The sequence below is a fragment of the Rutilus rutilus genome, assembly GCF_951802725.1.
Source record: "Rutilus rutilus genome assembly, chromosome: 19".
NCBI lineage: Eukaryota > Metazoa > Chordata > Actinopteri > Cypriniformes > Leuciscidae > Rutilus > Rutilus rutilus.
The window spans coordinates 26,001,752-26,016,645 of record NC_140232.1 but is presented as its reverse complement, the minus strand read 5'-3'; the positions used below and the strand labels follow the sequence as shown (position 1 = coordinate 26,016,645).

Below are 14,894 nucleotides of genomic sequence, written 5' to 3'. Positions count from 1 at the left end.
CAAATCCTCCTAATAAGCCTCCAGCATTTCTGAAACTAACCCTAAAGTTATCCAGTATCTATTTAGGGCATGTTATATCATAATCGCCCACTTGTACAGCACTGGAATGACAGCGCAGCTCTCAGCTTTTGCTTAGCCAACACAAGAGTGTGCACTGGAAGAATTGTGCTTTCCCTTTATTACTGAATAAAAAAAAAAAGCTGCCATTTAGACTTATAGATCCCCCAAAGGATGTACGTGGGGTTTAAATAAAATCATAAAACAAATGTGCAATGATGACTCATCTAATCCAAGATAATAAAACAGTGTTATTGCCAAAGATCCATCTTTCTTTCTCTTTCATATTGCTGCAATGAACGCGGCGGACTCAAGCTACAGTACAAAAAATATTATATTTACGAAATAAGGAATCTCCCCCAATGATAAGCACACAAGCTTTACTAAACAAAACTATGACTATAATTACAATTTTGCTCGGATTGATCTTAACAGGTACATGTTTGTTAGAGAGAGAGAGAGAGAGAGCATGTCAACACCTGGTGTCTCTCACTCTGACAGTCATCTGCTCAGGCTGTGAAACATAAAGGGAGGGGTAAGACAGAAAAAGAAGGCAAAGTGAGGAAAGAGAGAATGTGAGAAAAGGCTGTGGACCCCAAGAGTGAGACAGAATTGTACTTATTGCTCACAGTCAAATAATCTTACCATTTTCCTCATCTCATTTCTTTATAGAGGAAGGCCTTCAATTAAACTGAGACAGAGACAGACAGAATATGTAACTCCATACTGAAAGAAAATATTGGGAAATAATGGTCATATACTTATACTATACTATACTATACTCAGCTGCAACACAAAGAAAACTTGTAACTGCTACTATATACAGGACAAAACTAATGCCTCTGACCAAAACTGGACTGTGGCTTTAAGATCACACAAAAATATTAAGCAGGACAACTGTTTTCGACATTCATAATAACAAGAAATGGTTCCTGAGCTGGTTCAAATCAGCAAATTAGAATGATTTCTGAAGGATCATGTGACACTGAATAATGAAGGGATGGCTGCTGAACTAATACTAATAATGTTGTTTTATCATACTGACCACAAACTTTCGAAAGGTATTACACATTCAAAATTAGCAGAATTTCTGAGAAACAAACTAGAAATATGAATGACTCATCCTGCACAACACAGATTTTTGTCCAATTCTGGTCTAGAATGAAAATGTACCAATACCACTTTCAAATGTCAAGTGAGAAGATAAGCACAGTCCACTGGATATTAAAAAAGGAGTGTCTTTTCAGTATGTCCCATCCAAACTTCAATAAGAAATAAGTTTGTAGGCTAAGTCAAAACATGAAATAAAACTACACTCATCAAGCCATAAGCATTACTTTACACATTTACACCATCTTAAAACAGCAGATCATAGTATATTCTGACAGGCACAATACTGGAAGGAACATGAACTTGCACTTGTGAAGGAAGCCCAGAAATGACATAATGAGAGCACTACCTCAGCATTTAATTCATCTTATTGATTAAACCATTAATTGCCTTGAACATCCTCTCACCCTGGATCAGACTGTGATTTTGTTGCTGTATAACAAAAGGGTTCAGGATAAATAACAGCATCAAACTGTGCTCATCAAACTCTTCATGTGGTTCTGATAAGGTTTTCGTCTGCGAAAGAAAAACTTGCGGTTTGTTAATTGGCGTGAGGGAAGCAAAGCTTGATAGACTGTTTAGGGAAGAGAGCATCACATTGATTAAGGGAACTATGCAAATAATATCTGACTGATTACTCGGCTACAAAACCACTCAGATCTAATCATTACAGAGCGATTTCATTTGCCAGCTGGACAGATCTACTCATCAGAAAAACACCAAGACACCATTTTCTCCGCTGGAATAATCTACCTTTACATCTTAGACTGGCTCCCTCTTTAGGTTATTTTAAACGAAACATGAAATTACATTTGCTAGAATTAGCGTTTGGTTCATTAGGTTCATTGGAAAGAGGCTCTTCACAGATGTTTTTTGTTAGTCATCGTTTTGTCTGAAAGTACATTTTATTTATGTAATTTTATTTTGTGACTGTACAGCACATTGGTCAACATTACATTGTTTTAATTGTGCTTTATAAATAAAAAATATAAAAAAAATGAAATGAATGAAATTTTACCATAAAAGTGCAAATATTGTCTATTTATTTATTTATTTGTGGACCTTCTCTTTTCTCATCACCCGTAAAACCAGTAAAATGCAGGACATACATAATAAAGTGCATAACACTGCATAAATGTGTTTTCGGGGGGTTATTTTCTTGTTTTTAGCATAAACCTAAAAAGCAATTGTTAGATTTATGCTAACAATGCTTATATATCAAACAGTTTTGCATATTGTTTGTAGAATATATATATATATATACACATACATATACATATGTTGGTATATATATATATAGATTATAGATAACAAAAAAAAAGATAATTAATGATTTTTTTTTTTTTTTTTTTTGCAGTGAACATTTGCAATTATGTGCACCTTATAGTGTTCACAACCAGAGTTGTAGCAACCATTATAAAAGTAGAAAACATGATTTCTGATGATGGCCCCCCATGATTTTATACATGTCTCATTTTTTGAGAAATAACCATTATATTTTACATTTTTCCTTTTGCCTGCCCTGTAAAATGACAAAGTTAAAGGGATAGTTCCACCCAAAATCAAACAGTTGATGGGCCCCATATGTAAAAAATACTATGGAAGTCAATGGGGCCCATAAACTGTTTGGTTACCCATATTCTTCAAAATATCTTCTTTGTGTTCAGCAGAAGAGAGAAATTCATACAGGTTTGGAACAACTTGAGGATGAGTAAATGATGACAGAATTTTTATTTTTGGCTGAACTATCCCTTTATGACCGAGCAGAAGCATGATCTGCCACCCTCCTCCTTTCAACAGGTCAACAACGGGTGACTGTTTAGCCTAAACAGAGTTTATTTAGCTTAGTTTAGAGTTTACTCTGTTTAGCCTAAACAGAGTTATTGATTTACTGTGTAAAAATGGCTCATAATGATTGTCAATGTGCAAAATTAAGGGTTTATAAAGGATGACATCTATTTCTAGAGAGCCATAAAACGCAAAACAAACCAGAGAAGGCAAATCATTATAGCCACAGGGAAAAATCTCTCCAAGCCATTTAGCAAATCGAGAAAAAACAAGTGCATTGTAGTGTAGTGTTAACACAAGTATTCCCTTGTAATAGCTACTTTTTTCCGAGTTTTACAAGCTGTTCAAATGTGATGAATTAATATACAATTGCATACATTTGATTCATATATTCAAATTTATCCTTATGATGTAAGTTACTGAAATGTAATGGTTCAAGGGGAATGTTTAAATGTTCTTAAAGAAACACTACAGCATCATAATATGGCATCAAACTGAAAGTACAGCTCAGAGAAATGAAGTCCTTGGCCTCTCTGACAGTAGATAAGAGGTCTGGGTCGGTTATTGTGTGGACAGAACACTAAGCACTGGCACCCACTTAAGACTCCAGCAAACATTGTTCTGGACCACAAAAGACGGAGAGAGAAGAGAAAGAGGCAGAGGACAGGAGGATATGGGGAGAGAAGTACTAAGAGGATGAATGCATGTCTATTTTAAGATGGGTGTCTGAGCAGCTAGGCTCAGGGCTCGGGGCACTGCTGGTGTCTGATCCACATTTCAGTCCTTCATTGTGCGAGCAGAATCACATGACGGAGAGAGAAGAGGGGGATTGGACTCATGCTCTTTGTAAACTCAGATAAAACCGCTTTCTAATCGTGGCTGCTTCTGGTGGTGATTTCACATGTAGATCTGGGGGATTTCATTTATCTGCCTTATAGTGATATTTAAAGTATGTTTTATCTTAAAAATAGTGAATAGACTATCCTCATCTTAACATATTTACAGCAAAAAAAAAAAAAAAAATCATGGCTAACGGCTTGAGAACTATACCAAGTAACAACACTGTTTGTTGAAACAAACTGAATACTGTATCAGGGGTTTTCTTCAAATATGGGAAGCATTTTTCAAGGGGTTAATTTTATTTAAAAAATAAATAAAAATAATTAAATTAAACTATTACAATAAGAAAAAACAACAATGAAACAAAAAGCAACTAATAAAAACAACAATGAAAAAAAATATTTTTTTTATTTTTATTATACAATGGTCACATATTTTTAAAATGCCTTTTATTTAGAGATTTGATTATTTTACCCTGTCTCAGACCCAGACATTTCATCTTAAATTATGAAAATCCAAAATAAAAAATAATATTATTAATTACATTTCAAAACTAAAATAATCTACACAAAAAGTGAAGTAAAAAAAAAGTTATTAAGGTAGTTTATTTTGTGAAAATATATATACATTTTTACGGATTAAAAAAAACTATTTCCACTTTTGGGCATTATTAGTTGACAAATGAAATAAACTAGAAATAAAAAATAAAAATTAAGTGAGTTTTTTAATAAAAGTACCCATAATTGAAGAAAACCCCATAATCATATTTCAGAACACCCACTAAAATTTTGTAAGAATAGTTACAAGAAATGACTAAGTAACATCCAGCATATGTTCCAGCGTGGATGTTTTATGACGGAAGGTTTTCATTGCGGAGGACATCGAATAAAATCTAACCTGGCTGCTGGAGGAGTGGAAAGAAGGAGTAAAGAACAGCAGCATAGATAATGAACAGAAGAGAGTGACCAGCGTGGGAGAGAGGGAGATAACGATAACAGTGGAGGAAGAGAAGAGTGAAAAAAACTGAAAGATCATGAGCGGAAGAGAAGAGGAGTGGAAGATGGGCAGTCAAACGCAGCGGAAGAAGCTGAGTTGGTAAGATGGTTAGAGAGGGCTGATGGATAGAGAGAACGAGGGAGAGAAAAGAAAAAGAACAACACAGAGGAGAGGAGGGCGAAGTCAGAAAGTCAGTTAATGAGCAGGAAAGAATGACGAGTGTGGGAGAGAAATAATGAGGAGGGGGGGTCTTCCACACTTCATTACATTCTCCATTTTACAGCAATCTGTCTTCCCGAGAAGATCCACCATATTTATTAACCTCATAACAGCCATTACATGAAAAAAAAAACCATACCCGGCAACAGCTAACATAACAAGCTAGCACCTTCTTACACCTATTTCCTAAAATAGCCACAAAACATGGGCGCAACAGAGCAGAATGAAAAGAGAAACCTCCAATGCTTTTGCCCTCCATTAAACCGTGAAGAAAAGGTTAAACTGAGAACTACAGACTTATCACTGACTAGTTGCGATACATCACATGCAATGACAGGATATAAACCAGACATTTGGATTCATTCTTTCATTGTTTGTTATACGAGCAAGAAACCGTTCTACGTCAACTCTGAAGGTCACTGTACTGTTGGTCACTAGTAGGCGGATTAAGTTGTGGGCTGCCTAGCTGGAAAACACAAATTAGTATTGCGGGTAAAAATTAAAATGCAATTTTCAACATGTTGCTGCTAAAAGGAAAAATGTGTGAATATAAATTGCAGTAGTGCATAATGCATTATGTGAACAAGATCAATGCATGAATCAAACTCACTTCAGAATGCCCACGGTTTCTGATGTGGTTTTCCAGGCATCCTTTTTTATTTATTGCTATATGTGGGCTGAGACAAAACATTTAGGACTGTGAATTTGTGTGAAATAACTCACAGTAGCATGAATTTCTTTCTCTGTCTTGCATACTCTTGACTACAGTGTCTCAAAGGAGACGAATCAAATGAGATCTGCTGTCTTTGTTCCTACTGATCGTTGGCGTGTTGTCGCTTCTCATTTGAATAAAATTCAACTTTTCTGGTCTTTGCTGAGTCGGTGAACACGTCCACATCCTGTAGGAGACCCTGAGGAGAATCCACCAACAATGTTGAAACTGATTGACTTTCTATCTCCAGAGGTGACTCTACAATATCTCCACCGGCGGAGAACCAGATAAATCTGGGAAGCATCCATCATCCTGCTGACAAAACCAGCTGACTGGCTTCTGCTGGTTAGTGCTGATAGCTTGTGGACCATATATCTGCTAAAACTGCTGACTGAAGTTCTTCCTTGTGAAGTTTGGTTTAAACTAGTGAAAATAATCTGAAGGGTGGAAGGGGACTTATGTTGATGTGTTTAAGTGGTTCAAATCTGGCTTACGCCCTCATTCAATCCCATCCCAACTCTATGGCCCTGTCCCAAATGGCACACTTCATATGCACATTACGGTCTTGTGGACTTACAATGGCTGCCATGTACGGGTGTCCTTTAAGTCCATCAGACCATAGGATGTCCCATTTGTCATTTTAGGTGTCAGAAGGGTGCTCGTAAGCGACACTTTTGCTGAGTGTCCACAGCAGAGCTCCACAGCAGACTTCTTCCCGACAGTCAAAGTGGCGTTACATCACGAAAGTGCAGAAGACCGTGACAAATTAGGGTGCCATTTGGGACAGGGCCAATGTTTCCCTGCATTTTCCGGTCTACTCTATATCAGTGGTTCATAACCTTTGTTATGAAGGTTGGTCCATAACCACGCATTGTCCACAGTAATAGTCGAAGGCCCTGCTTTTCCAGTTGTTCATTATTTACTGGATAATGCTTAAGAATTTTTACTTATTTTATTAAGCGGCCATCTTTGAAACGCCTCTCGGCCATGCAAGTGCAGCTCCTATCTCTTTGAATGGGGAAACATCAAATTCTCCAAAACTGTTCACCAAGCTTACGATTAAATTTCATATTTGAAATCACCACAGTCACTGTCTGACTGTTTATATAGGAACTGGAGCTTCTAATGGCAGCTGCAGTGGCGCGATGACTTAACCAATCGGCAATTCGCTCTTATTTAGAAGGCGGGACTTATTCCGCCATATTGAGCATTGCACTTTTCCCCATTCAAAACAATACGAGTGACGCGTCTTGTGTTATTCTATAGTCTTTGGCTTGGCTTAACTACAAAAATGTATATTCATAAAGTGTATAAAACGCCATAGATTAATTTATATGGCTTTTCCAAGTCTAGAGACTTTATAATTCTTTCTTTTTTTTTAAAGTTGAGAAGGAGAATTAAATAAAAAAAACATGACATATCATGGAAACTAGCTTTTAAGTCTGAAAGTGAAGAGTGAAAGAGAAATTAATGTGCAATCAATCAGTTTTCAAAGAACAAATCATCCTGCATTTATGTTACTTACATAATAGTTAGCCAAATACCTTTAAGACAGCTGTATTAGCTGGCTACAGCAGAAATGTTAATATCCACTGAACTGAACCATCATCTACAATGTAATAAATCACCAAACTCATCAATAACCCTTGGAAGATTTGTTAGAAGACATTTACATCACATCATCAGGGTTCTCCCGAGCAGGCGCTGTTGTGCTGCAGTGGCCATATTTAGATTTATTGCCAATCAATACTGGAACAGGTGGATTATATGACATCCCAACACAGACACTGCAGCTAAAAACAGCAACACCGAATAGCGTTCAACACACAAACTACTGCTTTCGGCAACTTTATTGGCCTCCTAGGTCTGAAACATCAAGGACAGACTAAATGCACCATGAAAACAAACCAAACAGCAATCAATGAACCAAAGATCCCAAACGGACCCGTCATGCATCTGACAGCAGGGTCAACCTAAATCTCGCTGTATCTGCAGATGCTTGTGGTATTAAGTCAACTCAAAATGAATCTAACGTCACACAGCAACAGTATCAGGGTCTTGCGGTTCCAGCAGAGCACAATTCCCCTTTGTTATTTTCCCAAGAGCGTCAAAAACAAACTAATGCGAATGTGACTCCTTGTGTCTTTGGACATGAAGGATGCAGAGCCTCGTGTTTGGGTGCATCATGGCCAAGAGGTGGTGGATAACTGACATCTCGCTAATTATGTCAGTCAGACTTAAATAATGCATGAGCGTCTATTTTAACCACCCTCTTTGGAGAGCGAGGGGCAGGATGAAGCCACTCATAATGACATAAATACCCCCGTTTTGAGTCGACAGTCAAAACTGCAAATTTCCTTTCATTAGTGGCCACAAACACAAACCCCACAGCCTTTCTCGTGACACATCTGAAAAGGAAATAAGCACACAATAACCCGAAGCAAGATGATACAATACCGTTCACATACCGTCAGCATTCTTAGGATGCATTGGGTCTCCAGCACCAAGAGAGAAACCGAAGTAGGGAGTATGTGTCTTCCTTTGTGTATGAAAGCTAAATGAAAGGATGCTAGTTGCTCACTGGAACTCTGACTAAAGCATGCCAGGTAGGTAGTCGCACACACATACACCCGCACGCAACGCTGCCGCACTAGCCAAAAGGGTTTAAACCCAAGTATGGCAAGTAAGACGGGCCATCAAATCACTGCAGGTGAGATGAAAATAAAGAGAATGCATAAAACACACATGCTTGCACAAGGACTGGACACACAGCGGATTCGGTCACGCTAGCTCAATGTCAATCACATCCGTACACAAAGACAGCGGCAAAATGATGGAGTGGACAAATGGAAGAGATCTCAACAGTGCGGTGCTCACCAGTATCTTCCTGTTTTCTGCTCGTTTCAGCACATTTCCCCTGGCAGCCTCCAACGACGCACCGGCTACATCCCCTCCTCCCTCGCGGTCTCCTCTGTTCGCTCAATCTCTCCTCTTCCTTGTGACTTATTTAATTATTTCTCCCCCTCCCTGCCGTTCTGTCGCTCCCTGCATGCAGTCGTTACAGCTGGCTGTCCTTGTATAGGCTGCGTCCTCGATGGACGGACGGATGGATGAAGGGATGTTTCTATCAAGAGCGGGCGGCTCTGCTGGAAGCCTTAATTGAGATGGGCGGCACAGACAAAAGGAGGGAGTTCCTGCAACACAGACGGATATTTTTGCTACGGTGCCTGGCTCTGCTCTGCACTCTTTGCCTCTTCTCTCTATTATTTCACTCTCTCACCCTTTTCTCTCTCCCTCTCTCTCTCTCTCTCTCATCCTTTCGTCAGGGTGTAGCTGGGTCCCCAGAGAGCCGGTGGCAAACAGCTGAGGGGCATTGTGGAAAACGCGGCGTGGAGCAGGAGGGTGACTGGAACGGAGCATCAGGGTGGATGTGAAAGAGCTTAGTGTGCGGTGAATGAGGAGGAGTGGAAGAGGAGAACGGGGGATGAAGTGTCTGATAATCGCAGGGACTGTTTGCTAATTAGTGGTAATTTGAACAAACCCAAACTCAAAGTATTACATTTCACCATTTACTGTTTGTGGAACAGACACCTCAAATAATATGGATTGTTGAAGAAAGCCATGCTAGCACTTTTTTAAGTCGGTTGTGTGACGGATAAAATAGATGAAAATACTTCACAGATTAACAGTGAATAAGGGATCTGAACAACATCATATTATATAGAGACTTGGAGGAGGGCTCTTTTACTTAGGCCTGTAAGCAACCACCTAGCAACCATCCAAAACACCATACCAACCACCTAGCCACGCCCTAGCAACCATACAGAATACTATAGCAGCCACTTAGACATAACCTGGCGATCACCTAGAACATCTCACTTAGCAACACTCTAGCAGTTCAACCACTAACACTTCCTTTGGAAAATGGTGAATTATATATTAATTATATTAATATATGTATATATATATATATATAGGGATAGTTCACCCAATATTAAATAACCAAAAAAATGAATGACCAAATGTCGTTCCAAACCTGTAAGACTTTCTTTCATCTTTGGAACACATATGAAGATCTTTTTGATGAAATGTGTTGTGTCCCTCCATTGGCAGCTATGCAACCACCCCTTTGTCGCTTCATAAAGTTCATAAAGAGATCGTAAAACTAATCCATATGAAATAAGCTCTGATTCTGAAGATTCTGAAGTGACTCGATTGCTTAGTTTACATGATGAACAGATTAAATTTAGGCTTTTATTTGCATACAAACATTGATCAGTGAACATAAACAGAAGCTCAACCGAACCTGCTTGATGTGCGAGAACAAACCTCATTGGTTCTTGTGGAAGCTCTGCGTAACACGAGAATGAACCGTCAAGCGAACATGCTTGAGCTTCCGTTTACCACAACTGATATGTGAGTTGATGAATGTTTATATGTGAATAAAAGCCCAAATTAAATCTTTTCATCTTATAAAGCGATCGAGTCTCTTCAGAAAATTTTGACTAAACCGCTTAATTCATATGGATTAGTTTTACGATCTCTTAATCAACCTTTTAAAGCGTCAAAGTCGTAGTTGCGTATAGCTGTCAATGGAGGGACAAAAATCACTCAGATTTCATTAAAAAAGATCTTCATTTGTGTTTCAAAGATGAATGTAAGTCTTATGGGTTTGGAACGACATGACGTTGAGTAAATGATGACAAGTTTTTCATTTTTGGGTGAACTAACCCTTTAATTGCAGCTGCACTTCCTATAAATTATGAGTAAACTGACAAATTTGTATTACACATGGAAATTTTCATTTGATGCGAAACATCCAATTTCAATTTTGAGGGTTTGATTCATATTCTATATTGGACATATATTAAGTTATATTAAGTATAACCAAAGCTGCCTAATACACCATCAATTAAAATCATGTGCTTCTCTAAGAAAAAAAATGATTAACATATATATTAACGTAGTTTTCTAAATAAATATAAAAATAAAACATTAACATTTTAACAAGTATTTTTTAGGGATCACAAAATGTTAAAGTTCAGTAGGAGAAATGGATATTAATTTTGACATTGGCTAAAGATAGCCTACATCAATATTAGCCAATACATAATATCGAGAGATGTGGATTTAAAAAAAAAAAAAAAAAAAAACGGTCGATAATGATATAGTACCAAAATATCATGAAAATATTATCTATTCAGTAATTTCCATCACCCTAATGAACTGAGGATAACCAATTATAAGAGATAGTTTGAATATAAAATGGAGGACAAAATGTGGGGGGAAAATGTGCAGTGATTTGTAGATTAGTCAGTCAATGTGCAGTGTGACAAACCTTCTGAAATAATCTAGCTTTTGATGTTAAACAAACAGTAAGTGTTTGCAACCACTGATAGAATCAAAGGACTCGAGACAGCAGCGAAAACCCTGAAGACTTTGAGATCAGTGATTAAACTGACAGAGACCTCCTACACACCTCAGCGGAGACGGAGTCTTGTAGAAACGGGAGAGACTGAGCTTATGAAGATCCTGTACGTCTTCCTATCAGTGACTCTCAAGAGTGTCAAGAACCATCATCAAACAAGGAAGCACTATTGCAGAGTGCTATTATTGCTACTTTAAAGCACTAATTCACCCAAAAATGTACAATTTATGTCCCTATTACTCATTACTTTTGGATGAACTACCCCCTCCCTAAATTTCATTCTGTTCCATGCACATAATTATTATGGTTTTTAAAAGACTTAGAATAAATCATATTGACTACTTTTATGGTTCTTTTATGAAAATGAAATGTCTAGTCACGATTCTGGATAAATTGAGAATCACAATTTCTTGGTTTAAAACAGATCAGGATTGTCAAGATCAGAGATCAGACGATTTTGAGACAACTAAACAAAATAACATGAATTTACATGAACATGAATAACAATAATATGAACATGAGGTTCAGACAAAATGTGAATTGCAGTCTGTTTAAATATTTAAATATATATATATATATATATATTTATTTAGATATATATATATTTTTATATATTTTTTTATTATTATAATTTTTTTTTTTTTTTTTTTACATATATTTTTTAAATGGTTTGAACGAATGATTCAATGACTCACTCAAAGACTTCGCCTGTCTCATTACTGGATCAGCATTTTTGAATGAATCTCTTGAATGAATGATTCAATGACAAATCATTTTTTTAACAGTCACTTGTTGCCACCAACCAGTGTAACGAACAATGTAGATACAATCTTTACTAGAAGTGTCAAGTTACTTTCAAAAGGTGATTTACTCGATTTCTCACTACTGTAGACAACAGTGTTTATATCCGAACTAAACTTTTAGATTTATCCCAGTACATCTGTGATCATTTGAATTAGTGTAACGCAAAAATAATGACACTGTGTGTTTGAAAGAAGCCGTTTCATACCTATAGCCTACATGACAACTGCCCTCTCAGGCTCCACAGTGGCAAGGCAGATTTGAATGTCTGCTGTAATCATACTTGTCAAAGGTTTAATAGACAGAGACGAATCAATGTCATTTAAGAACAAGATCACGTGTTTGAAACAAGATTGCGACATTTTAACAATTATTCGTGCAGCTCTACTAGTCACAATCCCACAATCCCACAAAAAGGCTTTAACAGGATTCTGTGGAAAAAAAGCAGCCATGATCAGTGAAGCAGATTATTCCTGAATAAAGGTTATAATTCTTTGTCCCTACAACACTGTACCAGAGCCACTCGAAGTTACTGAGCTTTCATGCACGACGTGGATAACTAACCTTTCACAGTAATAAGCCCAGACCAATTCCACACAACAGTAAGCAGCTGAACCTGAGGTCTTTACACTGTCAAATCACACAGTCACTTTGATTCCTGTGTTCAGCACCGCTGCATCACACATGAGTGTGGACTGGACTTCTGAAATGAGGGAGCAAAGTCCTTTCAGGGTTTTTTTAGTCTAATAAATTCATGTTCCATTTGATGTCCACACAGTTTCTGGTTAAATATGATCAACAAACACCCAATTCGAAAACATTTGTATTTTATATATAAGCATACTATTTATTTAAACCAAGTCGCATCAGAGTAAAAACCATTAAAGGGGTGGTATAATGCCCTTTTCACAAGATGTAAAATAAGTCTTTGATGTCCCCAGAGTGTGTATGTAAAGTTTTAGCTCAAAATACCCCACAGATATTTTTATATAGCATGTTAAAATAAATTGTCAATTTTTTAGGGGGAGCAAAAAACGCACCGTTTTGTGTCTGTTCCTTTAAATGCAAATGAGCTGCTGCTCCCGGCACAGAGGGCGGAGCTTCAACAGCTTGCATTCACACAGACATGCACTGAAAATTTCAAAAACCTTTAGCCTTTCATGTTCAAACCGGATTCAGACAATGATGGAGACGAGACTCGAGAAGAAGTGACAACATGTAGAATGCAACTGGACGTTTCTGAATGGTTAGTTGATGAATTTATGTAGCTTATGTGTTATCTTCTAGTCATTGATTAGCATATTCTGTCTTGATAATCTATAAATCGTGTTCAGGGGGCGGGGTTTATATACATTTTAGGGTTGGTGATGTCACTGACCTTGGAGGAATGTCGTGTAGTCCCTACCAGCCGTTTGTTGTAGTCCTTAAAAAGTGATTTCTTTAAAAGCAAATATCTTCCTTTGCTTTGAACTTTGAGTGTTGTAACTTTGCAGATGTTGTGTATGCTCAAACAGCAACATTACACACTAACTAAAGTTAAAAAAGTGAAATCATAATCAACCACCCCTTTAAGTTTATGCATTTTTTTTATTGTTTCAGAAAATAATATTTTAGCTTTTGATCTGAATTTTGATCTGTTACTACATTATATACATGATAAAATAAAAGGCTACATGTTTGCAGAGCAATTATTTTGTGATATCAAAGTTATTATATAATTATTGTATTTAATAATTACTATTTATTATTATTATTATTATTATTAAATACTCAATTTATTTTACAGTGAAATACTATTGAAATATATTTTATTTAATAATGATAATTATTATTATTATTATTCAATAAATATAAGAAATATTACTATCATAAAATTGTATTCAAAAAAACAAATAATAATAATACTAGTAGAAAACTGTAAAATTACAATGCTAATATTTATGACTGAATTAATTTTTAATTTTCAAATGTTAATTCATTAAGCTTTTACTATGGTGGCAGGCCCAATTTTCTCTTTTGTTGACAATGGCCGGTTTACAAGCACGTTTGGAATAATGTTGTATACGCATGTTTGGAAAGATGGTTGTATACATTACCAAAATGCATAAGTGACCCAAACTTAGAGCACATACAGAGATGAGCTCATGAGTAGCAGCATTTACTTCGAACCGAACCGTTCCAAGACACTGAAAACCGTGCTTCACTGGAAAACATGCAGCATATGTATTTATTTTATTTAACTGCCTCTCTCACCGCCTCTGAGAAAACACCTGACACAAATACAGCACAAATTGCTGACAAGGAGAAAGAAAACTGGGCCAGAACAGAAACGAACAGACAGAAGTTAACAGCCTGTCACAAATCATTATGTACCGACAGAACGGCAATCAGAGGGGGTCAGACAAACACCTCTCATGTACAAAACAAGACCACATCCACAGTGAACTGAAGACATCATTCAGACAAAGAACAGAAACGCAAGGTACTTTCATCTGTATGCAATGCAAAGCAAAAGAGGCTCCAAAATACACACACACACACACACTCACAAGTATACAAAGCATATTAGGAGCATTCCTCATAGGCACATACAAGATGCACCAGGGAACCAGCAATAGAATTAGCACTACCTCTATGACAGGGCAGCACACAATTCTCTCTCACACAGACAAACAGCACAGACCGCATCTTTCACGCCTGAGCCATAGGCAAGAATGATCGTGAATTCATAATGCTTTCAGAAAGGGGCAGCCATTCTCTGTACGAGGCACTGAGTCAGCAGTTCAGCCCCGTCTGGCCTTCAGGGCAGTAAATGTGCACATTAACACAGGATTACTGTGCAGTTACCAATGTGGCATACAACCCCACTGAGAGAGGACATTTTTCCACCATAAAATCTTACCTTAAAGACACTAAAACTAAATCTATTACCCATTTTCAAGA

The 14,894-nt window shown here is 37.1% G+C and overlaps 1 protein-coding gene across 4 annotated transcripts in view; it reads right to left on the bottom strand.

Annotated features, from left to right (window-relative positions):
- Nucleotides 1-14,894, bottom strand: part of prkcz (protein kinase C, zeta) — a 111,113-nt gene that overhangs the window by 81,503 nt on the left and 14,716 nt on the right. The window contains exon 1 of one of the 4 annotated variants that reach the window (XM_084388950.1): nucleotides 8,600-8,998. The exons of 2 other annotated variants lie outside the window; for them this stretch is intronic. Coding sequence is in view for 1 of the 2 variants with exons in the window: in XM_084388949.1 (XP_084245075.1) it covers nucleotides 8,191-8,212 (22 nt within the window). In the remaining variant the exon portion in view is untranslated. Of the gene's footprint in view, nucleotides 1-8,190; nucleotides 8,256-8,599; nucleotides 8,999-14,894 lie in introns of those variants that run through there. One more of the 4 variants, XM_084388949.1, reaches the window with a different exon arrangement.